The 26,027-nt window shown below is 40.0% G+C and overlaps 4 protein-coding genes across 6 annotated transcripts; 1 reads left to right on the top strand and 3 right to left on the bottom strand.

Moving 5' to 3' along the window:
• Nucleotides 1-689: 689 nt before the first annotated feature.
• pafah1b3 (platelet-activating factor acetylhydrolase, isoform Ib, gamma subunit) lies at nt 690-4,881 on the bottom strand. Its single transcript, XM_050047161.1, has 6 exons — nt 4,781-4,881; nt 4,382-4,475; nt 3,888-3,977; nt 3,626-3,742; nt 3,348-3,470; nt 690-2,250 (listed from the first exon to the last, which is right to left on the bottom strand). Exons 2-6 carry the CDS (start codon nt 4,460-4,462, stop codon nt 1,990-1,992), a joined length of 672 nt encoding a protein of 223 aa, XP_049903118.1. The 5' UTR covers nt 4,463-4,475; nt 4,781-4,881; the 3' UTR covers nt 690-1,989.
• Nucleotides 4,882-5,029: 148 nt separating this feature from the next.
• On the top strand, nt 5,030-13,386 carry si:dkey-250k15.4 (uncharacterized). Of its 2 annotated transcripts, none has more exons than XM_050047236.1 (4): nt 5,030-5,149; nt 7,229-8,487; nt 10,620-10,759; nt 12,324-13,386. In XM_050047236.1, exons 2-4 carry the CDS (start codon nt 7,242-7,244, stop codon nt 12,951-12,953), a joined length of 2,016 nt encoding a protein of 671 aa, XP_049903193.1. In that variant the 5' UTR covers nt 5,030-5,149; nt 7,229-7,241; the 3' UTR covers nt 12,954-13,386. The 2 variants fall into 2 exon arrangements, with proteins under 2 accessions (XP_049903193.1, XP_049903194.1); XM_050047237.1 differs by having other exon boundaries at nt 12,247-12,374.
• tlr21 (toll-like receptor 21) lies at nt 13,188-20,772 on the bottom strand. 2 transcript variants are annotated; one of them, XM_050047235.1, is made up of 5 exons: nt 20,692-20,772; nt 18,122-18,211; nt 17,307-17,438; nt 17,142-17,192; nt 13,188-16,620 (listed from the first exon to the last, which is right to left on the bottom strand). In XM_050047235.1, exon 5 carries the CDS (start codon nt 16,519-16,521, stop codon nt 13,582-13,584), a length of 2,940 nt encoding a protein of 979 aa, XP_049903192.1. In that variant the 5' UTR covers nt 16,522-16,620; nt 17,142-17,192; nt 17,307-17,438; nt 18,122-18,211; nt 20,692-20,772; the 3' UTR covers nt 13,188-13,581. The 2 variants fall into 2 exon arrangements, with proteins under 2 accessions (XP_049903192.1, XP_049903191.1); XM_050047234.1 differs by lacking the exons at nt 17,142-17,192; nt 17,307-17,438.
• Nucleotides 20,773-21,349: 577 nt separating this feature from the next.
• cnfn (cornifelin) lies at nt 21,350-22,663 on the bottom strand. The gene is made up of 4 exons (XM_050047010.1): nt 22,525-22,663; nt 22,052-22,177; nt 21,819-21,955; nt 21,350-21,638 (listed from the first exon to the last, which is right to left on the bottom strand). The coding sequence occupies exons 2-4, from the start codon at nt 22,173-22,175 to the stop codon at nt 21,549-21,551; spliced, it is 351 nt and encodes a 116-aa protein (XP_049902967.1). The 5' UTR covers nt 22,176-22,177; nt 22,525-22,663; the 3' UTR covers nt 21,350-21,548.
• Nucleotides 22,664-26,027: the final 3,364 nt, after the last annotated feature.

The raw sequence follows: 26,027 nt of genomic DNA, 5'->3' as shown, positions 1-26,027 counted from the left end.
TGAAAGTTTTACAGGGGGTGCTACTGTGCCCTTCTGTCGCACCCGAGCACAAAACCTATAAAATATCAAATTTTTCACCACTTGTGATGCGTGTACAAAGTTTTGTGAGTTTGGAGCATCTCAAAAATGTGATTCATCGCACAAAATAACAGTTCCTTCAGTTTCAATGGGGTCCTCGCACTGTTCTGTGCTGGGCCCTTAAAACTTTGACTGGTTAAGTGTGTCACAAACACATTTAGTGTTCTATGCTTTCTCGTCACGCTTTACAGATAGGCTTACTTACTTTCTACTTACAATTAATCACAATTCTGGGTGCTTATCAGCCCTGTCAGTACCACTGCTGCGGACATGCCATTAACTGTCACATGTAAGATCATGCTTGCTGTGATCTAGAATCAGGAGCCAGAATTGCAAGTTTGAGGTATTGTATTATGTCTGATGAATGTTGGATGCAGCTTTAGGGCAAAACAAGACTTGTTCACCCTCCTCATGTTTCAGAAATTCAGCTCTGTTCTCACAACCAAGACCAGGACAAAACCAGTCAACCAAAAGCAGTAAATCTCTGTGAGTGAGTAATCTTAATGAAGCTGCTGGTTCCAAAAATGTAGCACTGCATCAGTGATAATGTATCATGGTCTCTTACTCTGTCAGCAGCCTGGATCTGTTAAATCAATCAAGGGACACTGAAACCATTTTTCATCTTTAATGCATTCTTCCACTGCTTACACAATCAGCCATCCTGAAGCATAATTCAAGTCCTGCAGCACAATCCTTATCCAAGAGGCTCAGAAGCATTTTTAGTGTGAAGTAAAGCCTTTTTAAATGGTCTGATCGGCCGTTATGTTGCAGATGACATTAAACTTGAAGCACGAGTGACTTTAGATATATCTATACGACTTCACAACCTACTCAAATACATCTATGTTTGCAACAAAACACGGCCTCCCATGTCAAAATGTGTCGCTGTTATAATAGGTGAAGCAAAAAGTTACAAGGACAATAATGAGACCTGTGACATAATAAAAGGCAAGTAAACAGTAATGGTCAATCAAAAACATTTGGTCATTCAAATGAACATAATACAAAAGACACCAGACACCACAACAAAGAAAATAAAGCTATCGCGAAAATAAATGCAAGCCATGGAACTTGGTCAAACTGAGAAACCAAAATGATGAATTACAGCAATTTCTTGGTCAGGGCAGCTATAGTATATTTTTATTTTTTACCAGACACATCCCGGCACCTAAAGACCCAAAGTCTCATCTCTTTCCCAACTAGTACTTGTTCCAGTAGCCTCAGGTGGACAAAGCATGTGTTGCATAAGAGTTTGTCTTTCTAGAAAGCAGATATCTGTCCGTATCCTGAGGTAAATTAGGCTCTTACAGTCTCATGAGAGCAGAACATGAAAGGGGCGAGATCTGCGGCACAGCTCTAAATAAAGTTTTTAATGAAGTGCAGCAACTAATGTTTTGACCTACAGCATATCTTCATTTGAGTAAAAAGCTGCTGCATCTTTTTTAAAGCTTTTATTCATAAGCACTGGATTTATTTACTGTGTTTTCCAGTGTCATCCTTCCATGTCACCATCTGGCTCTGACCCCCATGGATGACAGACAGGAAGTTCCCGGTATCATATTTATCACTTGTATCATGTGGCAGAAAAATGAAGTAATCCTTCAATGGAAAAACACTGGGAACCAAAAGCTAGTGGAACACGTGCTTACTGGGAATTGAGGCAAGACTTCTCTCTCTAGCACAGCACATTATATTTCTGACTGTGTCATGAACACAAAAAAGCTTAATGGTCCCATTATATGTAACAGTGGTCACCAACCCCAGCCATGGAGAGGACAAATAAACTGTGCATCTCTTTGCCTCAAGTAATTGATTATATCTATCCTTCAAGGTGTTAATGAACTGAGTGTGATGCTCTCCTGAAACAGGGATGATGACCACTGTGGTAGTGTAAGTTTGTGCCCTGGTTGCTCAGTTCTCGGCAGGTTTATCTAGCATGGACTTCAGATGGGCGTGCAGGAGTTCGCACACAACCTGGTAGCCCTTAGTAGTCAGGTGAAGGTAATCGTACATGTCCTGATGGGAGATGCTACCATTGGAGTGGACGAAGCCTGGGTCTACGTTGAGGAAAGATGCATGGGGGAGGGACGATACAGCCTCCTCGACCAGCTTGTTCACCTTGGCATTCTTCTCCCGCAGAGGGTTTGGCAGTTTACCTCTGGGCAGTATACCCTGGAAAACACATGTATGGATGTTACGGTTTGAAAGATGGAACGCTCCTTAGCTTTTTTTTGTAATAGTACCAGAAATAAAAAAGTATGTATAAATACTGTTTACTATCTGAAAATTCAGCCACATGTCAGTTGAAATGCCCATGAAGTTTTAGCCTCACCAAACACACAACACAGGGAGTTCAATTTCAGCCCTACCTCCAACAAGTAAAGACTATAAATGTAGAGTGAAAAGTAGCGTACCATAAATCTTAATATCTGAGTTTTTATTTGCTTCGATCACTGAATGGGACGGACCTTTAATTCCTTTCGCAAAAAATTGTTGCTTGACTAAAATGGAAAATACTATCACATAGTTTATTTAAACCTGGTGTTGTGTCAGTATGGCACCAGCATCTCCCTTTATCCTCTTAAAACAATATTCACAACTTGGATTGATTTTTATTTGACACTGTTTTGATTCTTTTGTTAGGTGGACCCTAACCGACTAAACAAATATAAGGAATGGATACATATTCGGACCATGTCAGAAGTAGAGAATCAGCGCTTTTTCTTCTCTCTTGTTTACCATGCCGGTAAATCTGAATGAATTATACTTTAGAGCTCATGGTTTCGGTAAAATTAACTGAATGACTGATTTGTGGAGAATCTAACAGAGCTAAGGACATGTAGCATATCCACGTTGACAAAAGTTTAAACAATTATATTTATACGTGCAGTCTAGGAAGCTAACAAACATTAGCAGGTAGCCAATGAACTGTGAGTTTTTATATCCAAAGAACTAATATAAAAATGAATTGCCTCGCAGTGTCAATGGCAACCAGACCATTTATCCGTCAAAACATGTAGCCACACCCGGCTAGTAAAATGGACTCTGCGTGTAATTGGGGCTCAGCTTTTAATTTAAGTTTTACAGCATCTCCAAACTGTTCACACACATTCCAGTAGTCTTTGTGTCCCAAAGCTGAGATGGAACTTAAACAGGTGACATCACTGTGCAATTTGATGGTTGTATGAACTTCACTTGTCATTTTCAACGGACATGTGGGCGACTAGATTAAAACTTCCTTTAAGGAATGCATCAGAAAAAAAACCTACAAGTATGAGCGTCTTGGCATTGGGGATCTTGTTCTTGATGACTTGGACAATAGCCATGATGCCTCCACAGACCTGTTCAGCGGTGTGACCATGGTTGTTAGTGCCTACCCACAGCACTACAACCTACAACAGCAAAAGAGAAAGGCTAGACTGAGCACGTCATTGACAGTTTGGGGTCAGCATATCTGGAATTTAGATTTTTACCACAAAGCACAATGACTCTACTGTGTGAATAAACAAGCATGATCATGTTCTCTATTTTTGGCAGTGATTTGGACCTTTGGGCTGATGTTATCCAGTTCACCATTGCACAGTCTCCACAGCACATGTTGTGTTGCATCGCCACCCACCCCAAAATTGAGGGCATGGAGAGGAGAGAACAGCTGCCTCCATATCTGCAGACAAACCACAACAACAAAGCGTCCAGGTGTTGAAAGCTAAGCTCACCCAATTTCAAAGCGAGCATAGCTGATGATGAGAACAAGACAAGCTGTCAAACTTTGTACACAAACAGGGGAGAGTGTGTGATTTGTGTTTTACCGCAAACTGGTGCATGAGCTGAACAAGAGAGTCTCCAACAAACAGGACATCAGGCTCTTTGTCTTTGCTGTCAGACACAAAGCGGTTGTGCTATAAAGAGACAAAGTAAAAGGACAAATACGCAGACTCAGAAATAATTTTTGACTGTACATGAGAACTGCAGACACATAAAAAATGTTTTGTATTTATATGGAAACTGGAAGACATTAGCTTGGAAAACACAAAGTATTTTCTCAGTGGATCAAATATCAGTGCATATTCTCATATCAATCTGTCAGGATTGTTTTAAGCTTTCAGTACGGTTATATATCACCACAATACATCACTACTGAATTATTTATGTTTTGTTCTTTACTGTAAATTCATAAAACTGAACATTAGCGACAATGCAGACCGTGAAAGCCACATAATCCACGGCTGATATACTGTAGCCATGTAAACAAAGGGAAAAAGAGATAGAAAACTCATAATAATAATAGTAATAATTCACACACCATAGACATCCATCGTCCATCTCCCTGGGTGTCTTCACAGGGAGTGGGTGTGGCGGCGGGGTTTGGGTCTTCTGCACTCATGACTTGGCTCTATCTGTGTTGGGAAAGCAGTCACGTAGGGTTTTTCAGTTATTTTGACATCGGAAACAAACCGATAAATCAGTAGTTTATAGCTGAAGTCGCTAGCTAAGTCTAAGGAGGTTGGCAGAATTAGCCACAGTAGCTAGCCTGTTTGCTAAAACACAAGATAGATGTAGTTTAAGAGAGAAATAGCGGTCACACACACGAGTTACACAGCTTGTTAATAAATCATGCGCGCCTGTAAGTTACTGTGCAAAAGTGAAAAGGCAGAGCTTTATACAGAAGCTACATTTAGAGATATTAAAGAATAAATGCTACCATGAAATCAAAAAATCGTCATCTCCTAATTCAGTTTCAGGAAGTAAATTTTCCACTATAGTTGCCAGTACCATTATAGTCTACGGCAACAACGCATATGTTTTGATACATTTTAGCATCGTCTGACACTTTACTAGTACTGTGTGCTTAGGGTTGATTTTTAAAAGCACATATTATAATGAAATCACATATAAAGCATTGTTCAAGTGAAGAAGAATATAAAAGATGAGACAGTGTCCCCCCCGCGCGTGTGATAGTGGACTCGCCCTAGCCGTTGGTGTTCGAGGGAGTTGGTGCTGCGCAGGGAAACACATCTACGACATGTTGCCGAGCAACGACAGATCTACGGGGGCAATAAAACGACAGGCGGTAAGCAGCGCTGTTAATTAACGATTTTAAGTTTATATAAAAGTGTTTCTTGACAGATTCACTGTTTCTATCGCATGACATGCGCCTAAAGTTAGTGTTAAGTACAATGTTTCTTAGCAGCTACAGCTCAATACTTTAACTTTGTACACGTGTGCTTCAAGTTAAAGTGCACCTGGTGGACGTTATCATCACCCGTTTGCTAACCACCAACTAGCACGAATAGCTAACAGTTATGTTTCAGTTGTACTTTGGATGAATCCAAATGTCGGGTATAGAACCGCAGGGGGCGCAGTTGCATTGAAGTTGTGATCAATATTAATATTGTGCAGTGTTAAAGGGGGTGGAAGAAAGACCTGACAATATTTGGATGCTAAATGTTTAATTTCCAATAGACAAGTGTCACATTTTCTGCTTTTCCCTTGCTTGTCCATGTGAGATTGTTTTTGCAGTTTTTAAAAATAGGTGAGAGAAAGATAAACTTGGTTGGTTCATTTCCAGGTACAGAGGGGTCATGTTTTCTGTTGGCCTGTGTCAGAAATTGTCTTGACTTGCCACTTGTAGAAAGTGTGAAGGCATCCAAGAGTCAAAAGTTTGTTATGCTGTATATATATATAGATAGATATATTAGGGCAACATGGTGGTGCATGCACACTCCCCCTGTGTCAGTGTGGGCCCCATCCAGGTGCCCCAGCTTCCTCTCACCATCCAAAGACATGCAGGTTAGGTTAATCGGTGACTCAATTGCCTAAAATTGTGAATGTGAGCGTGAATGATTGTCTGGCTCTGTATGTTAGTCCTGCAATAGTCTGGCAACCTGTCCAGGGTGTGCCCCGCATCTTGCCCATGACCTCCAACAGGATAAGCAGTTACGGAAATGAAATGAATATATATATTGCATATATATCTTCTTTTATTGACAGAATGAGTTAATATAGTGAGCTCTCTTTTACATAAATTGGATTTGTTTTTCACAATGTGCAAAGTGAAGGGCCTTTGACATGGTGCACATGGAATAAATTGTGCAAAATGCAAAACACCTTTCCTGGAAATAGTTGCCTCAAAATAATTTGCAACTCAAATTAAAGTCAATTCCCCTGGGTAGTTTTTTTATAAAGTTTCCCACTGCAAAATGACAAGATGTCTGTGAGCCTGTTTGAACACATTGTGATGTGAGTTCTGCACTTTAGAAGTGCCACTTTGATATCACCTCTGCCCATTATGGCAAGTAGATTAGATATGTGTCACCGTAGAGTGGGAAGCCCAGACCCACTGTCAGCTCTGTGGATTTTATCTATGAATGAATCTCGTCTACAGTGATAAAATCCCCAGAGACTGTGGCTGTGGTAAACCAACAGCTGTTCCGGTTTATAATGTAAAAGTTCATCTAAATGCCATCAACAGTTGAAAGCCACATGTGCACTTTTGCTAGAACCTGTGCACCTCTGAGCTGCACTGTTATCAGCATTCGTTTATGATCTTAAAGTACTGCTGATTTGAACTGAACTGCAAATATCTGTGTGGTTTCTGTGGGTCTTATCACAGAGCACAAGCTGCTGCGAGACAGAAATAATAAAGGGGCCAATAAGCGTTGCTATGTAGCCGTTACCATGCATTACATCGTTGATTGGTAAGGGCTGAATCTGTTTTATTGCAGCTGAAATTTAGACAAAATTAGCCTTGGTACTAATAAAATACTGTAAATGCTGCATTTCAGCTGTGCAGAACTTTGCAAGGTGTGTATTGTTTAATTAGTGATAATGTTTTTAAATGACACACACATTAGTTGCCTCAAAAACTGATCCTCAGTTGAGGGTTCTGTGTGAATATAACATGAGCAGAGTTAATGCTCATGTAAAGCAAGTGTTTAACTGTAGCCTACATGTCAACCACTTGCTCATGTAAAGCAAGTGTTTAACTGTAGCCTACATGTCAACTGCTGTCTGTCTCTGCTAAACTATTCACAGCAGAGACTCTGCACTCTCTTGCACAAAAATAAACTACCTCATTGAAGTTCCCCAGCTCTCTTATTTGTATCTTCTACAGAATTACGAATGACTAACTGCAGTTTTCTTTCTACAGAATCCGATGCAGCATGAGCCACGTGTGTGGCGGGGCTTTACCAGACAAAGAAAACATTTTAAATGTTTTCAACAAGCAAATAAAAACAACAGATAAGAAACATTGCTCAGTGAACAGATTCGCTGCAGACTGCAAATGTTCAAACCATTATCGTATGACAGATGGGCAGCAGCACAAACTTAAACGACTGAGGAGTCGCAAGGAGAGGAGTCAGATGAGAGGTGGTGGGAGAGAGGCCTCCAAGCCCAAATCACATCACCATCACTGCCATCGCCAAAGCAGTACAGATGTAGCACATTCCCAGAACTGCTGTCACAGTGGCTGTCATTGCTCTGCAAGAAGAGCTGCACCATTTCCGACTGTCATTCCTGCCGCACAGGAGCCCAGTATCATCACAGACAGTCGACTGATTGGACACCACGGCCTGTTCAACCATGAGGTGAAGTCTATCGACATTGAACGCTTGTTAAGTGAGCAGAGCAAACTGGAGAAAAGCAGAGAGCAAGTTCAAGAAAAGAACAATGCTACTTCACATCCATCTTCAACATCTCACATTCCTTCTCCGTTCTCCACAAATGATTTGGTGGGTGCTGATAATGATGATTGCCAGAAGACAGAGAAGAAAGTCAGTCAAGGATCAGTTATCACTCCCGGCCAGAAACCACAGCAACAGCTTGATCTTTCATCTGAAAGTTTTAAAAGCATCCTCTCATCTAAACACAGCTCGCCCCCTGTAGTGATGATGGAGAGCAAGAAGAGCAGCCCTGTCATGTCTAAAAAGGGCAGAGAGTCACAGCTGACTCCCACTGTTGTCAGAGCAAATGTGAAGACACTGAACAGAAATGTAAAGCGTCATGTGATTTCTACTCCGGAGCACACCCCAAAGAACCAGTGTTTGGAGTCTCCTGTCCACCAAACACGACCTCATGGTCTCAGCCCAAGCCCACTTCAGCTCCCCAGCTCACACACTGCTGACAGCTTTGACATACAGCAGAGAAGACAAGACCCTGACTGTGTATCTAAGTCTGTCAGCGCACTGGCAGCAGGTTTGTGTGACTGTCTGCAGTTCCCACATCTGAGGAGGAGAAACCTGGTGGCAGAGAGCAGGGAGGTGTTGTTGAAAGCTCTACGGGAGAGGCATGGACCCTGGCTTCAGGAGAACCTCCTCGAGGTGCAGCGATGCCTCAGCTTTGGTGCGGACACCGCAAAGAAAGTCCAGCATCAGGAGCCAACCATGATGGATGAACTCTTGTCTCCAGGTAAGCTCTAAAATATATAAACTCTGGTTGTTTATAATTGCTAATCAATTTTATTGTATCTTTTAACATATCTCAATCACAAAATTCTTCGTAGAGATATAATGGTTCCCAGTTTACATATAAAATGACTAATAAGTTAATTTTTTCCAGCATTATTGATGTTCAAGGATTCCTATCGATAACTTTTTACCTCCATTATTGACAGTACTAGTTGTCCATATTAAAGCTGCCCTACAGAGCCAAATGCTCCTAACATTTAATATGTTAATTTTAAACTCTGATACAGAACTATTAATACAGATGGATAACTGATACCTCATTCAAAACCACCACAAAAAGAATTTAAAAAAAGTCCTAGGCACACAAAATACAATAGATTTTTCTTTTTTTATCAACAATCTCCACACAATGCTGGTACAGAAAAAGTTACTGAAGACACGCCTCCAGTCACGTGGTGGGTTTGTTGCTGGAGAGAATGCGGTAACAGCCACAAGTTGAGGACCAGTTGATTTTATTTCCCATTGTTTCATCTGTGCAGCCGTAGGTTGAAAATCTGATTGTAGATCTGCTTATCTTGTAGATTTGGTACTTTTTATTCTATCGATGTACAGTTAACAGGGATCGTGTCGTTGTAAGTGTGGTAATGAAAATGAACTCCATTGAAGTATTGATGCTTTTACCACCTAGGTCATTGTTTACATCTGTGTTTACCAGTTTGCAGTCTTCTTCCTTGCCTTGGAACATTACTACATGTCTTTGCATGTCATGTCAAGCCAAAATTGTATTTATATAGCCCAATATTACAAATCACTGTTATCACTGCCATCTGTCCATCATTCAGAATAGCAGGAATGTGTATTGTGTGTCCTGCATGCTCTGCATCTTCCAAAGTTAGTACTTTGAGTGCTAAATTTACTCTTTTTGTGTTCATGGAACATGTTTCTCTGTTTATCTTCAGTGGAGGGATACTAACAGTGTCATAGTGCTTTGTAGACTACTTGCACCGATTACAGTTTTTTTTGGCCGATCCCGATTTCGGATTTGCAGTGTTTGGACGGCCAATAACGATTTTGGCTGATTCCGATTTCATTGTTTTTTTTACAAACCACTTTACAGCACACAAGATATTTCAAAATTTTCTATCTTTCATTTATGAGAACATTTTAACCAAGATACAACCAGCTTTTCAATAATCATCTCAAACAAACAAAAACAGTGACACAGGTTAAGAAACATTTTCCTATTTGCTCAAATATAACTTCAGGTACAGTATTAAAATAAATAAGTAAAAATGAAAACACAGATAAATAAAATAATATTTCTTGGTGTATAGCATTTGTGGGTAATTTCTTGAATAGATAAAAAAGTAAAAATATCTCCTGTGGAAAATTCACACAGGTCTTCACATCTACAAAGTGCAGTGTCATGGAAATTCTTATTTTAACAACTAGAAAAAAGGTGCACATTCTTCGGCACGTGGACACGCGTTTCATCAGTTTCAAGTGGCACAGTGCACAGTTTAACACGGACAATTAACAACATCTCCTTCTCTCTTTTGATGTGTGAATGATTAAGGTGAGAAGCCGCCCATGTTTCACTTCCTCACATCGCCCAAGCTGTGAGTTGTACATCTGCATGTGTGTGCGCTGCTGATGTTACACGATGTCAATCATGCGGCGCGGCAAGAATTTGACCGGTGTTTTAAATCGGCATATTTTAGACTGACCGGCCGGTCGCAGGTCATGAAAATCGGCCCAATTCCAAGCACTGCCGATTAATTGGTACAAGTCTAGTGCTTTGTCTAACTCATATTAACTTCAGTCACTGTTGCACACAACGAGGACTGTGGGTTTTGTCACCATCACTTATGCTGACAGCACATTTGGATAGCATCTTTTATTGGCCAGTGTGAACAGGAGGGATAATTAACTATTGTCTTAAGATGGACCCTGTTATTATGAATTATAAACCTATCCTTTAAAGTGGCCGTTATCGGGAGTTGAATGAGTACCAAACAACAGCATGTATTCGCGTCAGTACATACAATACATTTCTTGTTATAAAAAAGCGGTAGTAAGCACTGTAAATATTAGTTTATGGACAGTTTTTCAGTTGTGTGTTCTCCTTTATAGATATATTCACAACAGCGTTTCAGACCGACACTGCCAGTCAGCCACGATTTGACACCCACACAACCACATCTTTCAGGCTGACGGGAAGTGGGCATTTTAACTGGAAGTCCAGGTCACAGCCACACCAAAACCTGGAAGAGGTAAGTCCTGCACTCTGCCACTCTTTTACTTCAGTCCACATATGTTCCAGCTGTTACCCTTTCTATAGACGAATCTGGTGACTGCTATCTTCAGCGCCGCCATTACTGTGGTGGCATGTCATTGGTCACGGCTGCTGATGGTGGCAACAAAAAAAACCAGCTCCTCCTGAACATACCTGCCATTGTTTCAGTTCAGTTACTGTTTACTGGTGACTTTCAGCAAAATGTGTCTGTGGTTGCTCTCAGTTACTTACACAAGTGGTTGTCATAGATAAAGAATGTATTTAAAAGTGATTTAAGTAAAATGTAAACCTTACACAAGAATACATACGTTCTATTCGTATTTCAGCAGCAGCCTGCAGTCACTACGAGTAACCATGATGCATTCAGCTGAGAGTCATGAGTCAGTTACCTCTCACTCATAAAACCGAAACACCAGACAACATTGAACGCCTTCTCTATATCAGTAACGTTTACTTTGTGTTCATTGCCCAAGTTAGAGCAGCTAAGCTTATTTTCCCAATAAGGCTGCAGTCAGTTGACTGAGTTTTTTATTCTGTGGGACCACTGGCAGTGGTAGGTAGAGTACTGAAAACCTGTACTTAAGTAAAAGTGCAATTACTTACATAAAAACAAACATATAACTTAAAAAATAAATAAATAAATAAAGATATCTGGTTAATGTATTACTTGAAGTAAAAGTTACTTTCCATTTCAGTATTTTTAGGGTGTGCAGGTCAGTGCAAAATACTGAAAAATCAGAATAAGGAAAGTCTAAACAATTGAGATATGAAAAATCTCCCGCTCTGTCTCCATTTCTTCCTCTCTACCCCTCTCTTCCTTATCATAACATCAAAGATTAACATTACACATATAAAATTAACATAGCTTACATTAGCTGACTAACTACATTCTCACCTACAGTATGAACTTAAGTGTGCTTGCAGAAGTCAGATGAGGAGTTTTTAAAGGCGGAGATCTCAGTGTTTTTCAGGAGGCACGACTCCTCATCAAGTGACTGCTGTCTGTGTGGCCAGGTGTGGTCACAGATTGTCACTAGAAGTTGCCACTTGTTCTGGGTTTTGCTCCGTCATCACCACACTGTGGTCAGAACTCAGATGGTGCTTCTTTTTTCTTCCAGGCAGCTTAGCACCTGCAGTAGAGGTGCTCCTCACGTGCTCTCCACCCATTGACTCAATTCCTGCATTTAGAGCAGACTAGTTGTAATGAAGGTAAAAAAGTCAAATGTAGTGAAGTAAAAAGTAGATTACTGGCTCCAAAATATACTGTATTACTATACTGTATGTAGAGTAGAATCACAGTTTTACAAAAAAGGAACATGAGAAATACTTGCTCCTTTAAGACAAGAAGTAGCGTTACATAGAAAGTAAAAGTAAATTTAGAAAATTGCACACTTCTTTGGACAGCTTGCATTTAAACACAAGGGAGATGCCACCGCAGTAATGACGACTTATTTACTTCCCCAGATTTGTCGATAGTAATCCTCAGATAATTTAAGATTCCCTTACTCTGGAATAAAATGCCTTCTGGTTTTTCTGTGAAGACTGCTGAATGGTTGACAAGCCCTGCAGAGACTTCTGTCAGCCTTTTGGATGATATCCTCAGACCAGCTAGCCCTCCACAGTTCTGCATGGAGTTTGAGCCCTGTGGAGTTACAGCCAGTGATCATTTGTTCTCTTCCACCTCACACTGGGGAGAAAAAGCCGCAGCCTCTCAGCACTGGGAAGACAGTTTCAACAGGCCAAAGAGCAGAGGGGCTGTTATGTTTGATTCCTTTGAAGACAGCTTTATGAAGCACACCAGAGCACTTCCAGAGAGGAGCAGTGGGTCTCAGTACAGTGGCAGCAGCATCGAGCCTTTCTTTCCTTACAAACCACAGCTGCCAGACAGACGTTCAGCAGAGCCAGTGCACTTTCCTCAGGGGAAAGACCCATTTGAAACTGACAGATACTCTTTTGCTCCCCCCTTCTCTGCCCAAAATAACTATCCTCAACTGAGCTTCCAGGCTTTCAACCAATTCAGTCACCCTTCAACTTGCCCTCCCCTCAGGTCCCACCACACTGACATGACGCATTACCCACCATCTTACATGCTTGAAAGAGACCCAGCAGCTCCCCTTTCTTCTTTCCCGAGCCCTGAGCATTGGTCCTTCCCTCCTATGAGACTGTACTAATGTGTGGTGAAGCTTTGCATAGAGACATGCCTGTGAACATTACTTTGGTTAACTAAAAAACAGTGCTCTCTTAATTAATACCATCAGGACTTTTTGTTTGGCAAGAATATATGTTGTGTGCTCATATTTTACTAACAACACAGTATTAAATGTGACAGCTATAGCTGTTAGAGTTACCTCTTTTATTCTTTTGTCCCATTTATGCTGTGATAAAGAAACACACAATTATGTCTTGTTTGCATCCTTGGAGCATTTATGTTATTATGCAGAACTGTACACATTTCTTCGTCATGGGAGATTATTTACAGACCAAGAGCCAAGAACATGCTACTGTGAAAGCTGTTTGATATTTAGTTGTGTATGTAGGAAACATTTAAATGTAATGAAACACTCTTGTACAACTGTGGGATAATTAAAAAAAAGACATGCATTGTCAAGCATTGCTAAATATGATTAAACTGAGTATATGATTTTAAATTACATTTCTGATTCATGCTTGTATGAATTGTCACACTGCACATTTACATCATATTTTCATGACCCATTCCCTGCAGCAGAAAACTGTATTATTCATTTATCACAGTGAGAAGTTTGTCTTGACAATCACCAGTAAAAATGTCAAAACATTTTATGGAAGCAAGTAATAGTTTTCATCTGAGGTGTGAGCATCAACATGTTCTGTTCTGCCTTTTTTTTCACGACCTTCACTGTAGTTTTTCTCTGTTTCAAATCTGCTCTCTGTTCTCATCGCCCTACGTAGCTGATTCCAGAACAGCTCTTGGGCCTGTGTGGGGTTAGTGCAGTCTGAGCCAGGCCACTGCAGATATGTCTTTTTCAACATGACTTTCCTCATGCGGTGATAGGACGACAACTGCCTCTCAGAGATTGGCTCCAGAAACACGAGCAGGAGAACGTCCCGGTGCTCGTCGAAGAGCCGGTAGCTTGCCAGTTGGATTTCCAGAGAACACCATTCACTTTTCAGGAAGTTCCTGCTCACCACACAGATAGTTTTACGGCTGCTGTACACAGCAGAGACAATGTTGTCCACAATATCACGGCCAAGTTCAAAGTCCCTGTGATGTAGGCAAAGTTTAAAAGATGATCCATTTCCCTCCAGGTTGGGCATTAACTGCTCAATGACCCATTGTTCATCAGAGGAATTGTAGGAAATAAATGCATCATATTTGCAATTTTCCTCCTGCTCTCGGAGTCTGCGCCACTGATCACTAAACCAGGAGCGAAACACATAGTAGCCGTACTTCATCTTCCAGTAGAGTTTGACATAAAGTAATGGAGTGACTGTGAACAGAAAAATCACAATGGCTGTGCTCAAGAACAGGTACTCTCCTAGATCTATGTAACAAACATTGGTCTTAAAGTTGTAGAAATTGTGTTGGTCATCATCCAGGCACGTCATATTGTAGAGATAGACCACCTGGACACGGCGGTTATGCAATGTCCAGTTTTGCAGCAAGTGGTTCTTGCAGGTGCAGCTCAAAGGAGTATTGCGTATATCAAGGTAGTGGAGTTCAGGTAAACTGTCTAGTATCTCAAAATGAATGCTCTGCATCACATTGCGGTTGAGCTGCAGTTTGTGCAACTTTGTAAGATTCCCAAAAACCTCCTTTGAGAAGGTCTGAATGCCCATATTTTCCATACTCAATATGTTTAAATTTCTTAGATTCTTAAAAATGCCAGGTTGCAGCTGTGCCACCCCAACACAGCAGCTTTCCAGTGAGAGGAAAGTTAAGTTTGTCAGATCATCAAAGGCATCAGGAGCAAGATAATAGATGTTATTGTTGGTGAGATACAGAGATTTCAGTGAGTGGAGGCCACGGAAAAAATTTTGGGGCAATACTGAGAGGCCATGTGGCCGTTGCCCATCCAATTTCAAATCACTTAGTTTACTGAGATTCATAAATGGTGACCTGGTCACTTTGTGGAAGAAGCAAATCTGATTACTTTTTAAATCCAGCACTGTTAGTGTGTCTTGAAATATACGATAGAGGGAGGTGTCAATCTCTTTGAGGTTATTTCCATCTAGATAAAATTTGGACAGACTTGTTAGTCCATCGAGGCCAGATTGCTCAAAATGAGTGATCTTATTACCTCCTAGGTCCAGTGTAGTCAGATTCCTGAGACTGAGGAAGGTTCCATTGAAAATGACAGCAATGCGATTGTTGCGTAGGTTAAGGGTTTGCAGGTTGACATTATCTTCAAAGGTGTCATTGAACAAATCAGTTAAGAGATTATTGTCCAAACGGAGCATCTCGAGGCTTTTTAGCCCTTTGAGAGCTTTCCGGTGGAGAAAAGAAACTGTGTTTATGTTAAGCTTTAGTGTCTTGATATTTGGTGTATGACTGAAAGCATAGGCGTTGACTGAGAGGATGCGGTTGTAACGATAGCTTAGCTCTTCCAGATGGTTTAAATAAACCATATTTTCTGTTTTACAGGATTGAAGACTGGTGATATGGTTATGCTCTGCATTTAAACTTTTTATTTGTGTGTGTTTATCAAGAAACTTAAGACAATCTGTGCTTTTCAGGTTGTTGTGGGACAGATTCAAACTCCCTGTGATAGTAGGACAGTACTGCAGTGTGTAGTTTGTTAGATTCTTGATCCCGTTATTACTCAGGCCCATTCGTTTAATCGATTTCACTTTTCCCTTCAGCGATGTACATAGCTCTGTGAGCAGGGTGTCATTTTTAAGACCCATGCCAGAGAAGTCAACGTTACCTGCGTTGACATTGCTGATGTTTAAAAACTCCACTACCTTAACACTTGTTGAACGCAAGCGCAGATAGTTTATATGACTCAAATCCACCCCTTGAAAAGCCATTGTAGGGAGCCGAGGATTGTATGACAAATCTAGCAGCTGAATGAACCCAAGAAACGACTGGTGACATCCTAATGTTAACAGATTATTTCTACAGATATATAATGTCGTGAGAGATTTGGGTAGAGACGCATTTGAGTGTTTGAGATTGGTTAAATTGTTAAAGCAAAGATCTAGTACCCTCAGCTTTGGTAGATGTGACACAGACTCAGCAATCCCTGAGAAATTTGTCAGAAAGTTTTGCCTCATGATTAAAGTGTCCAGATTGACAAGAGTGGAGAAAATGCCGACAGGGAGCTGCTTTAATGAATTGTTTGTCAGCGAGAGATAGGTGAGGTTGCGCAGGTCTTTAAACACATAAGGGTTGAGCTTTGATATGTTGTTAGAGGACACATTCAGAGATTTGAGTCGAGTCAAGTTTTGGAAAGCGAACGGATCGATTTTCCTTAAGTAATTATGATCTAGCCTGAGGTATTCTAGGTTTGTTAGATTAACAAAGCTCATGTTGGGAATGTGCCACACAGGGTTAATGGTGATGGTGAGATTGACAGCAGTTTGTGGCAGGTCTCCTATAACAGCAGACAAGTTACTTTCCTTCCGAAGGATGCATTTGAAACTTTGTCCATATGGGTATGGGTCTTCGATGCAGTTCCTGAAGCTGTAACCACTGATGAGGTGAACAGCACAGAGAGCAAGTGTAACTGACAACAGCTGATAAGTTAGACTCGCCATTTTGTCTTGTTGTCATGCAGAGAATTTGTCCTTTACATTACTTTCATCAGTTTTTGTTTGTTGGGCCTTTTGTTCACCAGATGAACGTGTTACAGGAATCTGAGGACAGAGAGCAGGATTTATATCACTTGTAATGTTGTACAGTCGGATTGAAAGTTGCATTATCAGATCAGGCTTCTTACTCTCTAAGCAATCAAACAATTCTAATAGAGAACTGCTACCACAATCCTTATGTATACATAAACATATCACCATTCACACTGCACATGGTGACCCTGTTTTCATACCTTTACAGAATATTTCTAAAACTGTCAAAGTAATTTAAAAGAATTCGTCACTTGCAAAATGAACATTTGTGTATCAGTTGGTCATCGTAACTAGCTGGATTTTGTGAAGAAACTTTTTTCTGGCATGCCTCCATGGTGAACAGAGAATCCAAAAATGGGGAACCTTCTTAATGAATTGAAACATTACAGCAAAAATTACATTAAAACATCAGTTTACAAACTCTCACACAACTCGTGCAGTATAATCCAAGTCTCGTTTATCTAGTGCTATGTTTAGTACTTCTCAAACACATGTATTTTTGTTATAAATGTTATAATATAAAATGCTTTCACCTAGAACAGGGGTATGCAGCCTTCAAGACCCTCTCCACTGGCTCCCTGTGGCTTTGACAAAAACATTCAGATTTTTATTTGTCATTGATGCAGCCCTAAAGTGATTATTGCATTCTACAACTGTGAACATGTGAAGCCTATATATTGAATTAAAAAATGTTTTACCTTTTCATCAACTAAAATGTGCGTCATACATCGACGACCTGGTGCCTTTTCCTCTAAATTTTGCTGACCTTCAGCTAACCTGGAGTCTCTTTAGCATGGCTTGCTATGGATTTCAAATCCTAAAAAGGAAGTCTTGGAGTAAAAAAAAGGATTTAATAGTGTGTGGACAGATTCATTTGCTTTCACTACCCACACTGCAGAGTTAAAGTACTAAATAACTATAAATAGCCCACTGCAGAGTAGCCACCTTGTAGTAAATCATATTAATGAAAGCTGATTTAGATCTTTTCGTAATGATGATGGGCTAATTTAGACTTAATAGGTTGTTACCTTTATTCAAATATGTTTTGAGGCTCCAGACAGCTCTTTTAATAGCAAAGGTTGCTGACCCCTGGCCTTGAAGTAGCACACCTTGAGTGTGTTTGAGCAGAGTTTAAACCACTAGGCCGTGCATGAGACTGCACTGACATTTTTTAAATCATAATGTTTTAGCAACAAATCATGTGTTTGGGAATTGCCAAGCACATGATTTGATAAATGAGACTTGGATTGTTTGTACATTGATGTTTTAATATATATTTTGCTGTTGTTAACTGCAGTCCCCATTTACTTCAATTCACGAAGGGTTGTCCACCGTGGAGACATGCAAGAAAAACAACTTTTCTTCATGAATTCAGGGTAACACTTGGTGAGTAACTGATGTACAAATGGTCATTTTGCTGGTGAAGTATTCCTTCAAGGTGTTTAAAATGTGTGGTATTCGTACAGTAGATGGATAATTTAATGGTAAGGCTCTCCAAAAGATTTAAATTTACCTTTTTAAAGGTCCAGTGTGTAGGATTTAGTGGCATCTAGTGGTGAGGTTGCAGATTACAGCCAACTGAAACTTCTCCTTTGTGCTCAATCTATGGTAATGAAAACAACAATTTTTAGTTTCAGGTAATTATACACTAATGAAAACATAGTTATGAATATTACATTCCATTTCTGTCTGATGTATGGTGCACTTTAATAAGAAGTCTGACATGGATATTTATTATGGTTTTGCAGTATAATCAGTACTGGGGAGCTCCACTCACTAGTCAGGTGAAAAGTTTCTTTATTTATTAGTTTAGTTGAATAATTTGTTTTGGTTATGTGACGCGTGTTTATCTTCTAATGTGGTAATGTGGACTGTACCAAGTGGGACCTTGGGGATGGGGAAGGTGGCAGTGTGTTTTATTTTGTGTGTTTTATTTCTTTCCAGCCTTAGTAAAATTAACTGTGGCCTGATTTGTGAGTTCTAGTTATTATACACCTTAAAAGCCATCCTTAAAAAGACTGATGTAAGTGACAGTTGTAATACCTTTTAATTTTCCGTTTAATTTCACCCTTGCTAATAATAATAGACTGACCCAGGAATATTTAAAGCCCTTTTTAAAAATTGTTTGGCCTTTTGTCTGTGGGCTGGAGGGACCGTTCCTTTGTGTCAGTGAAGGTGCTTTCACATCTGCCCTGTTTGGTTCTTTTTAACTAACCGGTTCATTTTCCCCCCTGAGTGCAGTTTGTTTGGGCAGGTGTGAACACAGCAATCGCACTCAGGTGCGGACCGAGACCTTGTTGAAGAGGTGGTCTTGGTACAGTTAAAAACAAATTCTGGTGCGGTTCATTTGTGGTGAGAATGTGTTCCGACCTCGATCCGAACCAACTGCAGTCACATGACACATTGTTTGGGTTAAACATGAGCATGTTACAGTCCTGGAGGATTTTTCATGTGCACCTCCTCCTGTACTGCCTTAATATGCACATTCAGCACATCCAATGCATCAAAACATTGTTTTCTAGTTGGAGCCGCACCTTGTTTTCAAACTGTATGGTTTGACTAAAATGAACAATGACAGCAATATAGTCCACGATGAGCAGCGCTAAAATCAACCTGCGTAGTTGTCCCTCCATTGTGACATTAGAAAGTGTCACATTTATCTTGCAAGTGTACTCTTCTTCAACGTTTGGTTTAGTTTCTGGATTTTCCCCACGCGGAAATTCTGACCAATCAAGAGCAGCTTTCTCACACAGGCATTTTATCTGGTCCGCTTGTAAATGCTGCCGTGAGAACATGAACCAACTCTAAGCAATTATGCAACTTTGTAACAAAATTAGTCCCTGATTCATACTCTAGGTCTGAAAGCATCCTGATTTCTTTGTTCTTTGTTCTCTCACATTTGTTTGATGCTGAAAGACGAAAGAAAACAGAGCTCTGAAACAAAAGTTCTTTGACTCATGTTGGTTCTGCTGGCTCACATCCAGAACAACGGGGTTTGACATTCACACCCTGACAGGTTCACATAAAAGTCCTGTCACACAGCATTCCAGTAATTCCTGAGCTTTTGCTGTGTAATAAAACTAAGGCAGGAGTTATACTTGCTTTCTAACCATGTGTTTGCATCAACAAACGGCTGCATCGTGAATGGATTTATTCACATACTTGTCTATGTATTATGCATGATACTGGAGGATCTCACCAGAGAACTTAGACTGTATAGGACTTTCAGATTTGCATGATGTGAAAAATTCAGACAGCGACACCCGAGGAGGTTACTGTATTGTTAATTCTGAGATCAGCGTGGAACATGGCAGAAAAAGTGACAGCAACGTTTTTGTAGATGGTTTATATAAAGCATATCGTGACAGTGGTGAGTTTTCCCTCTGTCTGCCAACACTGCCCCGACTGTTCATGTATCTTCTTGTGGATACGTCTCGTTAATTCCTGAGAAGGTGCACAACCTACGCTCGGACACAAGTGACGTGAGGCAGCCATCATGTGCACGTGTATGCGTGGTTAACAGCAAGTATATCTCTCGCCTTGTGCTGCGTAAAGAAAAGTGGGTTCCTCTTTTGTAAAGTTTTCATATCCCTTTTCACTCTTCGCTTCTGTTTCTCCTCCTCCCCCTGACATTTGTTCTGCTTTGTTATATAAGACACTTGATATTTTTAAAATCATGCCATAAATGTTGACAATTGTCGGCTAAACAGCAAATAGTTTGTCCTGGAGTTTAGGAATGGACTATAGATGACTAAATTATAGCAACATTGTGACGACCCATGTGTATGTAATGGCAGCAATAAATCCTTTTACATTAACTGTCATAAAAATCCTCCCTTTTTTTTTGTCCTATATTACAGATTCAAACTATTCAAAAAAGATATTTATAGTCTATAAACTGACTGTTGTCCCAGTAACAACTTTTGCAACCAGTGATATCCTGTGAGACGTCACCCACTTATAATCTTTCACACAATCTTTCACAAGCTTGTCTGATAACAAAAACACTTGCCAGTAGTTGCCAAATATATCACTGTGTTTGAAGTTAAAATTAACGACATTATTTTGCAATGTCAGCCTCACCTGTTCAAAGGAACGCTGTTCACCTCACCTCCTCAGAGAGCTTGTCATCCCGTGGATATTTTAACACACTAAGTGAGAAAGAGGAAGATGGGTGCAGCCCAGTCTCTTACTTTCACATTCAGCCACAACATGTTAAATCGAAGAGGTTTTTTATTGAAATACTGTTACTTCAATTAATATACATCAGTTATTAAACATAACATAAATTACTCCTTTTATAGAACATTATATGAACACATAATATATGTCGCTGAATAACACTGTATTCAAGAAAAGCAGTATTCAGGTGTAATTTTATTCCAAAATAAATAATGTGTGCAAATTCACCACTGTAAAGTGGCTTATGTAATGTCAGAGATAAGTCATTGTTCTTCATTTTTCTTCTTCATTTCATCACTGGTTTGTTGCATAAAGACAATTTCATTATACAGACAGTCACTTATTGTTCAATGTTCAGTTTAAAAGTACAGGCCTGTTGAAATATTGATTTTTTTTCTCTGTTGACATTTTGTCTTCCATCTGTATTATAGTCTCTGAATTGCTGCCAACGACTTAGATATATTAGAGATATATATTTTGTACATATATGTATATATATATATATATATATATATATATATATATAACATGTTATAGAATAATAAAGTGAAACAAACAGGTGCAACTCAGTCTGATTGTCAGGCAATCATTCATGTTCATGTTCTACATCCTTAGGCAATACAGTACCTAACTATGGTTATACAAATACATTTAAATTTTTATTTGAAATGCAGAAATCGTGTACAAAACAAGAAATGTAAATTTCCACATTTCCTCTTTCTTTGTAGTTTTAAAAAATCAGATTCATTTCTGTCTTTTCATCCTCTCCTCTTCTGCTCACGTGCCATCTGACACAGTCCACACAGAGGCAGGCAGGCCATGACCACCCAGTCATCACATACCGAGCCCTGGGGAGAAGCACAGGGACAGTAAACTGGTGACAGACATCATTATTTCATGCAAAAAAAAATTGTATGGGGTGGAGGATATTTTTTATAGACCAGATTTCACAGTTATAAACTGGCATTTTATTTCCAGGAAGATATCAGCTGTATTATTGTTTTTGTCGACAACTTTAGCACACTTACGTCAATGTGGTATCGGCTGCGCATGCTTGTCCTCAAAGCTATCATGGCACCAGGAAGGAAGGGCAGGCAGCAGCTGTCCCCGTTGTCCTGAGCCACCTTACAGCCCAGGATACAAGGGACGAATGTTGCACAAAGACCTGGAGGTTAGACGTACAGTATACACATATTGTCACATTCATGTCACAGTGTTGGTTAATGTCGACTTGCTTCCACAAACACACGTTAACACTTACAGATGCCACAGTCCTCACAGCAGTCGCACACATTTGAACTCCAGTCTGTTAGCCCAGGGGACACAGAGTACTGTGTGACAGAGACCTGAGGCTGCGAGCTGATCACACCTGACTGGAACGCCATCGCTGCAAGTAGAAGCAAAGCAATATTCAAATGTAAAAACAGATCATATTGTACTAAGTCACACTGATGTGAAAAATGAAAGATCCCATCTGGTAACATTTTCCAGTCCTTTTTGCGTTAACGCTTCCCCCTAAACAAATATCCTGCTGAGTCCAATCCTGTGCCATCGAAGCTTCTAAGCAGAGCCAGTTTGAGCTTATTTCACTAATCATGCACCAGAAACCAGAGATGGAAGCTTTAAATTAGAAGAATCAGTTTGTGTAATTAATTGAAATGGAAACCCGAAGAATCTTCCATGTAGCCTGATAGGACAACCCTGGTTTGGAGGAAACATTGCTTCACATCTCACCTCCTGAGGCTCCTTTACGGCTCCTGAAAAGGTGGTCTGGCGTTGTAGACGGCCACGGGCTGAATCCACAAACAGGAGGGCAAAGGCATGGCCACAACTCTTATACCCCATCTGACATCACAGCAGAGCCCAGTTTCTGTGGTGATATGACATAGCAAACAATGACTATTTGGGCAGCTGCAAACACCTTATAAAGACAAAACCCAAGTGTTTAGTTTTGGGGCGTATCGCCTTTCAAGAGGGTGCACCTAATGTGACGAGGTCAGTAACTGAAGAGCAAAGTGGGCATGAAGTACATACAGTACTAGTCAAAAACCAGGTTTTATCTTTAGGGTAGGTGTGGTGTGTGTACACACTGTGGGCCCGACTCAATGGATGGGAAAATAATAGTAAAATATGAGCTGTGAATTGAAAAAGGGTTTGTGCTTCAGTAAACTTCTGACATTGGTACGTACTGTACAGAGGTGAATAGAATACCTTTGTCGCTGTACAAGTCTGCAACTTCGGCATCGATGCTCTAATGAATATGCTTAAAAAAGAAAAGTTAAAATAGCAATAAATAGCTCTGTGTACACAGAATAATACACTCACCCACCCCATGTTTTTACATTGTGTGTTCTGTTTGCACAGTTCTGGTTTTTAATGCTGCATTTTACATCTGAGGTTAATTTTTAGTCACAGCAGCTGTCACTGTATTGTAATGAAGTCAGTTGTACCTGACAGATCATGGTGAGCACTTAGTGGACTGGTTCAGTGCAGTTATAGTTGTAGGGGAAAAGTTACTTCTCAGTTTGTGGGTGTAGGTGTAGAAAACCATATATAATGTACTTTGTCACCTTTCAATTTCAAGCCCACTTTGCAGAAAAGAGAAGCGTGTCCTTGTCAACACTTTTCTACAGCCTTTTTTTTTTTTATACATGCAGCCATGGAGTCTGTGAGGCTTCACAATAATGAGGAAGTAAAGCTCGTGCCAAAAAAGCACAGGGATTAATCCTATAAGCAATACTCAGAGGTGGGACCAAGTTATTGTTTGTCACAAGTCACAAGTTAGTCTCAAGTCTTAAACAAATCATAATTTGCTCTTCACTAATTGTAACGCCATTTTAACAACAGAGAAATAATTTGTTGAATTCACAAAAATAATGAAGGCTTTTCAAAATTTGTATTTTTGTGTTTAAACAAGGTTTATGGAAGTTGTTGCTTCTCTGTCTGTCATTTTCGACCCACACATTTTGCATACTGCAATTGGTTTGTTTTTTTTGTTTTTTTTCACTTCATAGTTTTTGGATCCAATCAAGACTATCTTTGGTATCATTTTTCCGACTGGCGCCCAGTAACGTAATACGGCTCTCTACTGCAGCTTTATTGGATGCTGTCGGATTGGTTCAAAGTGGATCTGGGGAATTAAATGTTGACTTGCTGGGAATGAAAAGCATTACAGTGAATTGATTCAGGAAATGAACAGAAATGAAGTGATTCATGGCACTACTATTTAATCTTTGTGTGTAGGGGAAGGTATCAAGTATTTTAAAGTCAAAAGGTTCAAGTCCAAGTGAAGTCACAAGTCACTGGTGTTAAAGTTCAAATTTAGGTGCAAGTCTTTTTTGATTTAGACAGGTCAAGTCTAAAGTCATTTTTGTGACTCACTTTGATTATCTCTTTGTAACGTAATTACAGTATGTAATATCTTACTATATGATGACGAAAACTCTGTCTGTGTGTGTCTGTGTCTCTGGTCCACGTTTTTCTCCTCACTGACTTGGCCAATCCTTGTGAAATTTGGCACAGTGGTAGAGGGTCATGGGAGGATGTGAATGAAGCAATATCACAACAATTGGCCAAAGGGGGGCGCTATAGCAACCAATTGAAATTGCAAACTTTGAATGGGCATATCTCATGCCCCGTATGTCNATTTGTGATATTGGGCTTTATAAATAAAATTGATTGATTGATTGATTGAAGGTGACTGGAGAAATTTAACTCTAATTGGCAACTGGGTGGCGCTATAACAACAGAAAAATGCTTAAAAATGGCTAAAATGCGACCGATCGCTGTGGCTCCCCCTCTGGTCCACTGTTTTGGGGTTTTCTTTCTAATTTTTGGTATGACTAAATCATGGTATGGTATGCTGTACTAATCATATAAACTGTCAGTGTGTCATTCTGTCTGTCAGTCATTCTGTCTGTCCCACGTTTTTCTACTCACTGACGTGGTCAATCTATGTGAAACTGCACACAGGCATTGAGGATTGGACTAGGTAGAAGGTGACAAAGCTACCAGTGGGTATGGACTAGTATATCATGATTATGTACATATACAAGACACTGTGGTGGTGGAAATTAAATGCAGAATTATACTCAATTGTATCATGGTCATGCATTTTCTTCCATCTCACATTTATGATCTTTTTAGGGAGCCATGAGATTTCTTTCTTTTTTTTTCTTGACCACTGAAGCCACTGAATAACCAGACACATTCAGCTCAAGCCGCCCACATAAGTTACACCTACTGAGGTGTGGCCTTAAAATATGACCCCAGTTGCAGTTGGCATTAACAGATCCAAGCAGCAGACTGTTCTAAACTATGCTGAAGTAAACTCATATTACAAAAATACCTGCCAAGACAAGTCAGAACAGATAGATACATTGTTATGCTCTGCCATGACTCATTCCCTCTCACATTGCAAGCTCATTTTTCAAATATTTTTGGGTTTTGTCTCACAGTGCTACATTTTTTAAAAAAGGGATTGGTTGTAAAATGAAACCAAAAAGAAAAAGAAAAGACATACAGCCCCTTTTCCAAGCTAAGAGGGCCTTTAAGTCAGAAACTTCAGTACAGAAAGGCCAAACTAGGTTTGAGGTCATTTAGAAACAGTGTCACCATTACACAGTTTGTCCACCAGAGGGCGCTGTCTAGTTGAGTTAAACGCTGTAAAAAGTCCTGCTTAGTCTATTAAAAGATTTGTATCAAGAATATTTGAGTGTTGTTATTTTTGTTTTCAAGAAACTATCAGCTGATATTTTTAATTGCGTTTTTAAACCCTCAAATATGAATGTTACTATCATCCTCAAAAATCCAGTATGAGTCAGGATTTAACTTCTTAGATACACACTTTCTTTAAAAGTGAAACACCATGCAGGGCTGTAGGGTTCATTTTTGCCTTCAGGTCACTTAAACAAGCCCCAGGAGTGTTTCAGTGTCCCAAGTTTAAAAACATGAAGCATGGAGGTGTGTTGTTGGTGGGTCCCTGGGCACAGTCATGTAGAAGGCCCCATCACCTCTCCTACATAGGAGCAGGACATACAGACGTTATAGCTGTTTCAATCAATCAATCAATTTTATTTATAAAGCCCAATATCACAAATCACAATTTGCCTCACAGGGCTTTACAGCATACGACATCCCTCTGTCCTTATGACCCTCGCAGCGGATAAGGAAAAACTCCCCAAAAAAAACCCTTTAACGGGGAAAAAAACGGTAGAAACCTCAGGAAGAGCAACTGA

Source organism: Epinephelus moara, chromosome 6, assembly GCF_006386435.1.
Source record: "Epinephelus moara isolate mb chromosome 6, YSFRI_EMoa_1.0, whole genome shotgun sequence".
Lineage (NCBI taxonomy): Eukaryota > Metazoa > Chordata > Actinopteri > Perciformes > Serranidae > Epinephelus > Epinephelus moara.
The sequence above is the reverse complement of the archived record's forward strand: the minus strand, read 5'-3'. Positions and strand labels throughout refer to the sequence as shown.

What these genes read in the sequence shown, in the direction of transcription:
- pafah1b3 (XM_050047161.1), bottom strand. Translation starts at nt 4,462, where the DNA reads ATGAGTGCAGAAGACCCAAACCCCGCCGCCACACCCACTCCCTGTGAA. An exon ending in AGCTCATGCACCAGTTTGCG is followed by an intron (nt 3,743 to 3,887) that starts GTAAAACACAAA and finishes GTTTGTCTGCAG; the next exon opens with ATATGGAGGCAGCTGTTCTC. An exon ending in ATGCCAAGACGCTCATACTT is followed by an intron (nt 2,251 to 3,347) that starts GTAGGTTTTTTT and finishes TGTGTTTTCCAG; the next exon opens with GGTATACTGCCCAGAGGTAA.
- si:dkey-250k15.4 (XM_050047236.1), top strand. Translation starts at nt 7,242, where the DNA reads ATGAGCCACGTGTGTGGCGGGGCTTTACCAGACAAAGAAAACATTTTA. An exon ending in GGATGAACTCTTGTCTCCAG is followed by an intron (nt 8,488 to 10,619) that starts GTAAGCTCTAAA and finishes TCTCCTTTATAG; the next exon opens with ATATATTCACAACAGCGTTT. An exon ending in CACACCAAAACCTGGAAGAG is followed by an intron (nt 10,760 to 12,323) that starts GTAAGTCCTGCA and finishes TTTTCTGTGAAG; the next exon opens with ACTGCTGAATGGTTGACAAG.
- tlr21 (XM_050047235.1), bottom strand. Translation starts at nt 16,521, where the DNA reads ATGGCGAGTCTAACTTATCAGCTGTTGTCAGTTACACTTGCTCTCTGT.
- cnfn (XM_050047010.1), bottom strand. Translation starts at nt 22,175, where the DNA reads ATGGCGTTCCAGTCAGGTGTGATCAGCTCGCAGCCTCAGGTCTCTGTC. An exon ending in CTGTGAGGACTGTGGCATCT is followed by an intron (nt 21,956 to 22,051) that starts GTAAGTGTTAAC and finishes TCTAACCTCCAG; the next exon opens with GTCTTTGTGCAACATTCGTC. An exon ending in GCAGCCGATACCACATTGAC is followed by an intron (nt 21,639 to 21,818) that starts GTAAGTGTGCTA and finishes GCTTCTCCCCAG; the next exon opens with GGCTCGGTATGTGATGACTG.